General features: G+C 39.2%; 1 protein-coding gene across 1 annotated transcript in view; it reads right to left on the bottom strand.

Moving 5' to 3' along the window:
* Positions 1-754: 754 nt before the first annotated feature.
* Positions 755-6955, bottom strand: part of TDRD9 (tudor domain containing 9) — a 132895-nt gene continuing 126694 nt past the window's right edge. The window contains 4 exon segments of the mRNA XM_075282639.1: positions 755-966; positions 3999-4071; positions 5364-5479; positions 6274-6409. Of these exon segments, the coding sequence (XP_075138740.1) occupies positions 859-966; positions 3999-4071; positions 5364-5479; positions 6274-6409 (433 nt within the window). The 3' untranslated portion in view covers positions 755-858.

The raw sequence follows: 6955 nt of genomic DNA, 5'->3' as shown, positions 1-6955 counted from the left end.
AGGTCATCCCAGGTTGGAGTGTAATAATGAGATGCAGACCTTATCCAATAGTCATGTGCCACAGCTTATGCTATAACCAATCATGTCAAAGTCCAACCTGCTTTTGTTTGTATAAATGCTAACTTTCTGTAACAATAAATCAGAATCCATTTTGATACACTACCACCATGTGTCTCTGTTGATTCTCCAGGTCAAAGATGGCTGTAGCCGATCTTGGCCTGTTAATTTTCCTTTACAGACAGCATATCTCTGGGGGTATTATGATTCCCCCAACAGGACCATGCAGCCAGCCATACAGCCCAGTTCAGTGGTTAGCACTGTTGCCTTACAGCAATGGCGTCATATGTTCCAAACCAGCCAAGGACATCTACATGTTCTCCCAGTCATTGTGTAGGTTTCCTCCTACACTCTGAAGATATACTGAGAGGCAATTTAGTTAGTGAGCCATATATGGGATAGAGATTGACAACATCTGTAATGCGCTTCTGAATATGACGGCACTATATATATGTAATTTATTTAAATGTAGTATATTTAAGTAAATATAGTAATTTAAATAAATAAACTCCATGGTTTAGGGTGATTTTTTTTGTCTTTTATTGTCATAAACACAATAATATTCTCAACATTATTCTGTGAAAAGTGAACAAAACAGCATATTTTTACCATGCATCCAGCATGTTTACTAGTTTTGCTGCATAACACCATCTACAAACATCAAAATATAAAGTTAAAGAAAAAAAAAAAACCCACACACAACCACCACTATATATTACAGTAGAACACTGTGATCTTACAACTTCTCATGTTTCTTTAACTCAACTTCCTCCCATTAATCGGGAGCCATGTTAAACATACTTAGGGGTTTAACATTACAAGCTTATGTAACTGGTAGATACATGAACTTGCTACATCTTCCTCTTCTCCAACCGTCCCTGTCTGGTTGATGAGGAATCTCTGGTCCACCTGCAAATAAAGACAGAAATAAAATGTTCTTGTTTTTTAATAAGCATACACAGTGCCATTTTTGTAAAAATTTCAAGTGAATACAGTATATCACCAATATTAAAAAAATAAATAAATTAGTTATTCTATTTAGTAATCCTGCAATATTAAGCCCATTTAAGGATTAAACAACACAAGAAATCCCCTTTAAAGTAGATAATGACATGTGAAATTAAATGGACACTCCGGCGATTACATTATATTGCCTGAAAACCATCCCTTCAGTAGTACTCATTGGCTATTCACAAAGTCTTTCAAGGGGCTCTATCATTGGGAAAAGTCATTTTTAACTAAGCACATCCCTGCATAGCCTTTAGAAAGACTATTCCACACCTACTTTTTGTATGTAAATCACCTAAGTGGTTTTTGAATGAGCCCGTTTTTAATCATATGCTAATTAGCTTTTCGGTGCACCCCGGAAGTCTCATTGTGCACCCTCTGCAAATTCTTTCCTATGTAGCCTGTGCTGCTGCTGACTTCCTGTTTCTGTTTGCATACACAGATAGGAGATAATAGCAGAGAGGAGTGCTGCTGGGAACTTCCTGTGCTGGCTGGAGGCTAATTAGCATAGAACTAAAAAAGAAGCCACTGAGGCAAATCAAAAGGTAATTTACATACAAAAGGTAGTTGTGAAATAGCATTTCTAAAGGCTATGCATGTGTGTACTTAGTTAAAAATGACTTTTCCCAATGATAGAGCTGCTTTCATTATCCTGCTTTTCACCTTCGATAATAAGTCACATGATCACAATGTGACCTCCCTTCCTTTTCAAAACTACCATGTGAAACTGGAAATAATAAAAAGGGTTTAAAAAAACAAAAAAAAACAACTAGTGAACCTATAAGCTTTGCAGCAGCAAGTTGTCAAAGTCTATGCAATCTAAAGGGTTGATCAGGTGTTCACCGGGGCAAATGAATTTACAGACACAGGGTAGTAGGAAGAGATAACTTATATTTGTAGAACGCCACTGTTTTATTGCATATTTTAACAATGCTGACAAATACAAGCCGATTATTGGCTTAATTTACCTATTCATTTTAGGTTTTTATTTTATATACACAAGAAACAAGCCAGTTACATAAACTGTGACATATCTGTGCTGCTGTAGCAGAAGCAATGCGCTGGAGCAAAGCCCCAAATTGCTTCAGTGTGAGGGGACAGTGCCAAGAAGAGCCCATGGCCACCTCTTGGCAGTCAGTCCAGCATAGCCAAATCATCACATTTATTAAAGCACTGTCCCCAGTGTGACACCCATGTAATTCTCTTTATTTAGCGATATTGCCACTTTCTATCAAAAAGTAGATTTCAAAAGTTTAAGAGAAGCCAAAGGATTTGTCACACACCTACAGGAGCAATGATCTACTTACACATATTATATATAGTTACATAGTGTCCTAGAAATAGATAATGAGAAAATACATATTAAAATACGTCACCCCTCATCCGACAGCTGAGAGCTGTGTATATGAAAGTGCAGGGTTTTTTTTTTTTTTTTTCTGAAGAGTTAATCCTGCCTTAATAGGGAATTGGAAGGACATGCTAACCCAGCAAAGCAAGAGGATTACTTTATGAAATTGAATGAATTCTGATAACGGCATCTCCTGGCAATACTGAAGATTAAAATAAAAAATGCCAAATCCAAGTGTCACACATATAATCCAGACTGATGACCTGGTTTAGCCTTGCAAATGCTCTCCATTTCAAAGTAAAGTACTTCATGACACACATATCACAAACAAAATAAGTACATTCCATCTCAATTGACAAAATGCAAAGACAAAAACATCCTCATCATTCTATCAGATCATTCGGGTTATTGTGCGATTGTCCCCACTAGATTAGAAAACAGCTACTTAGGAAATTCTCGCTTCACATGGTATTCCCACAAACAGAATAGGTCATTAATGTCTAACAATAGATAGAGGGTCCCACCTCTGACATACCCATCTATCTAGAGAAGAGGATGGTCAAACATAAAATGAATGGAGAGATGGCTATGCATGTCCGCAGCTCCCTTCATTCAAGTCTATGGCAGTTACAGAAGAAGCCAAGCCTGTATGCTTAGCATGAATCATTATCAAGAATCAGGACACTGAACCCCAAGATGTTTACTGACATTTATTCATGGTTGGGACCACATAGAAGGGACACACTACTGAGTCTCTTATCAGGGAAATTCAACAGCATGTTCATTAGAAGGCCCCTGTGGTATTGGATACCTTAAATTTGTTTGTTTTTTCTCCAGGTCACCATTAGATCCAGTCAGCTGAACCCTGCAGTAAACTAATACAATACTCATGTATCGTCAGAATTTACTGACTCAAGCAGCTGCGTTCTGACTAGTAAATGCAGCTGCTCATCCCAAAATCAGCTGTGTGAAATCGACCTTAAAGCCGGTTGCAGATGACCGTGCTGCAACTGGCAAGCTGTGAATTAAAAGCATGGGCAGCAAACTGAGGAAATGGGGATCTCCCCCATATACCACTCGTATATGGGCTGTGCTTCTGAGGCTCCTTTCATTAAATGAATAGGAGCCATGGAAAGCAGGGCTGCAAAATAGAAGAAAAATAGGACCTGACCTATATTCTGCAGCCCGGACTGTCGGCCCCCACACATGGGAGCATGAAAATCATGGTTGTGTTTACGACCCCATAGAAAAGAATGGGTCACTGTGCTATCAATGAAATGCAAGAGCTAGGACACTGAACACGGCCATGGGCTTCTGCAACTGGCCTAAGACCTACAAGTGAAGGCCACTATGTTGACTTTACTTGCAGCATGTAGATGTTCTGCTAAATGGATTTTGCAGTTAAGAGAAGCCATTCCTATAGGTCCTCTGTCCAGGCCAGAATGGAGAACCCCTTCATTCTGACCTAAGATGCTACAACACCGTTAATGCTACTAAAACTACTGACTCTGAGTAATGGGAATGACAAGGGCAGATCTCACACCTGAAGGTAAGAGCCCTGCATTGTAGAAGAATAAGATGTTACCTGATTCCACTGATAGAGCTTATCAAACCATTTTGCCTGGATCACCTCTCGTGGTTTTTCCTGTTGGAACAAACTAAATATGGGAGGAAAGTTACACAAAAGGCAAGTGTACAAAATGACAGACGTGAATTACTGTTAAAGAGAAAGCCCAAAAGGATTATACATTCTAATGCATTAGGGCAATGGGGTTGAAAGAAAGAAATTACATATCAGACTTCCTGTAGTTGATAACTGTATATCACATTTTATGCAACACAATTGAGTTTCTTTTTTTTCTCCCTAAATGGAAACAAAGCCACCAGCATTCCTGCCTTTTATTAGTTTACTGATGCTTTTACCTACTACTGAAAGAGTGTGTGGTGTTGCCTGATCATTGCTAAGCAGCGACAAGAGTACACTCTCGAAGAGAGGAAGGCTTGAATATGTAATGATTATAGTATTGGTGTCCATTATTTAAGCGGTCCATCAAAGGACCGGAAGAACGGACACCCAACGATGGTGTGAACCTAGCATTGGCTTCCAAAATCTGCTTCCAATTTCTGAAGCAGAAGTTTTCTGCATGACAAATTCAGCATCAAATTCCTTTGTGTGAATCAGCCCTAACTTTACATAGTGCTGTTATGATTCCTATAAATTTAGGAAGAATCTGACAACTTAGTGCGATAGCAGTAGGGGTTATACCGCTAGACACACTGACCCTAACATCAGATTATGTAGACACATAGCCAATTGACAACGGAAATGGTAATGCCTATCTACCAACTCAAACACATATTTCCAGGAAGAAGAACAACAAAAGTTTGTGAAAAGATGTTCCAGATTTATTTCATGGCAATTACAACTATTCTATACAACAGACATCCCCGGAGTGACAAGCTAGCAATAGATACATTCTTGTTCATAAAGAATATCATTTCACATAGTTCCATAGCTGTGGCAGGGAACTCAATACTCCATCAGTGGCAGGAAACAATCCATTAATTAGAATAGTTAGTGAACCGTCCCAAATCCGGAGCATGCGGCTGGAGACCGATTTAATTAGGTCCTGACATGTTGTGCGTTCACTCATTAGATATGGATGATAGGTTTCAACCCAATCAACAAAAATAGCAACTAATAGACAAAAAGCAAGTTAAGAATGGCATCTCCCAATGTCCATGTGCAATTCACATTAGAAAATCAGCCATGTTTATATACTGAATGATGTGGTATTTTGTCCAACTGCAGTTCTTCTATGTATCTTTACCATGACATTTTGTTACTTTTGTATGTTCTTTTAAAAAAAGTAATAAACAAACAAACAAAAAACAAAAGTCAGAAAGAAAAAATCTGCCATGTCAATTCAACAAAGAAAACAAGTCTTGCCTTAGCAGATGTTCTCGGACACCTTCCTGCAGCCATGCAATCCTGTCACTCCCACCAATGGTACCATCAAAACTTTGATAAACAATCTTGTTGATACTGGATCTTATCTGATTGATCTGTAGAATATAAAATGTATAGCCATGTATGAACTTGCAGATATTAAACAGAACCTTTCACCATCTCCAACAAGACCGTCTCTTAACATCATTTAAAAGGTGTGTGTCTGATTCTGGAGCAGATGGAATTTTGTCTCTAGCCCCCACTGTTCCTGAGCAATCAATGCCGTTATTTTTGGTGCCTGATATGCTATTTAGTCTCTGTACTGTCAGGTGGGCAGTGTCAGACAAGGGGTGTGACTCTGAGCTCTGACACTGGCTGCCTCTGATTGGGGCTCTAAATCACACACCCCTCCCTAAAACACTGCCGTTCTGACACCAAAACTAACTGCGCATATTGCTCAGGAATGGTGGAGTCTAGAGAGAAAATTCCAACTGCACTGGAATCAGTAGAGCTGTGACTACTAAGAGATGTTAATAACTAGAATTTGTGGAGATGGTGAAAGGTCCTTTTTAACACAAAAACCCGGCTTTTGCACAGAGTACACTTGTCCTTCCCACTGAAAGTCTCGCCTGGTTCCTCACCAAACAGTAAACCCCTGGGTGACTTCTAGCAGGTCATTCCTGCACCTGACTATGCTCAGGTTGGGGAAGCTCCTGTCATACCCAAGAATCTGTATAGCAAATAATGAACTCTTTGCATTTGCAGTAAGTCAATTCATAAATAGGTACACAGATAACAAACAATGCTCAGACTTTGGTGTTGGGGCATGCCACTCCTGGCAAAAGCTGGATTTTTAGCTTTATTCAGTGATGTAGATATACGGCACAGCAGACATTTTTCACCAGTTTACCTTCACAAGATCATCCACTTTAAAGCTGACATCAAAAGCCAACTCAATGTCGTGTTCAGGCCAAACTGCAAGGTTACTGTACTGCCACCCCAGTCCACAAAGAACACCAGTATATTCTCTTCTCTTGTCATCCACTCTGATAAGATATAAAATGGAATAATATAAAACAGCCCCTGAAGAATCAAATATACAGCAACTTCTTGGCCAGAGCAAATCAAGCAATGGAAACAGTTAACACCCCCGTGGGAAGGGGGATCGACGTCAAGTTTGAACATACAAAACAGTATTAAATCAATTTATTTACAAATGTCATTAACATACAGCCACGAACACACTCTACCTACATAGGCATAAGTCTCTTGTAGGCTCCCATGTTAATAACATGTATAGAAGGCAATATATGGTATGCCTCTACATAGAATAGAACAGTCCACTACACTTTCCCATAAAGGTGGGAAAGAAAAAAACAAAAGATGCCAAAAGGAAACACTTTTGGAATTAATTGGGTGGACATAATAAAGATATACTGTATATACTCAAGTATACGCAGAGTTTTTCAGCACAGTTTTTGTGCTGAAAAAGTGCGTCTCGGCTTATACTCGTGTCAATATGGTAATTGAAAATGTCACATGACTGGTCCGCAGTGAAAGACATCTGTGGGAGGCCGCTGGAGCAGCGATAG

This window comes from Leptodactylus fuscus, chromosome 7 (genome assembly GCF_031893055.1).
Source record: "Leptodactylus fuscus isolate aLepFus1 chromosome 7, aLepFus1.hap2, whole genome shotgun sequence".
NCBI lineage: Eukaryota > Metazoa > Chordata > Amphibia > Anura > Leptodactylidae > Leptodactylus > Leptodactylus fuscus.
This window is presented reverse-complemented; position numbering and strand designations above follow the sequence as displayed.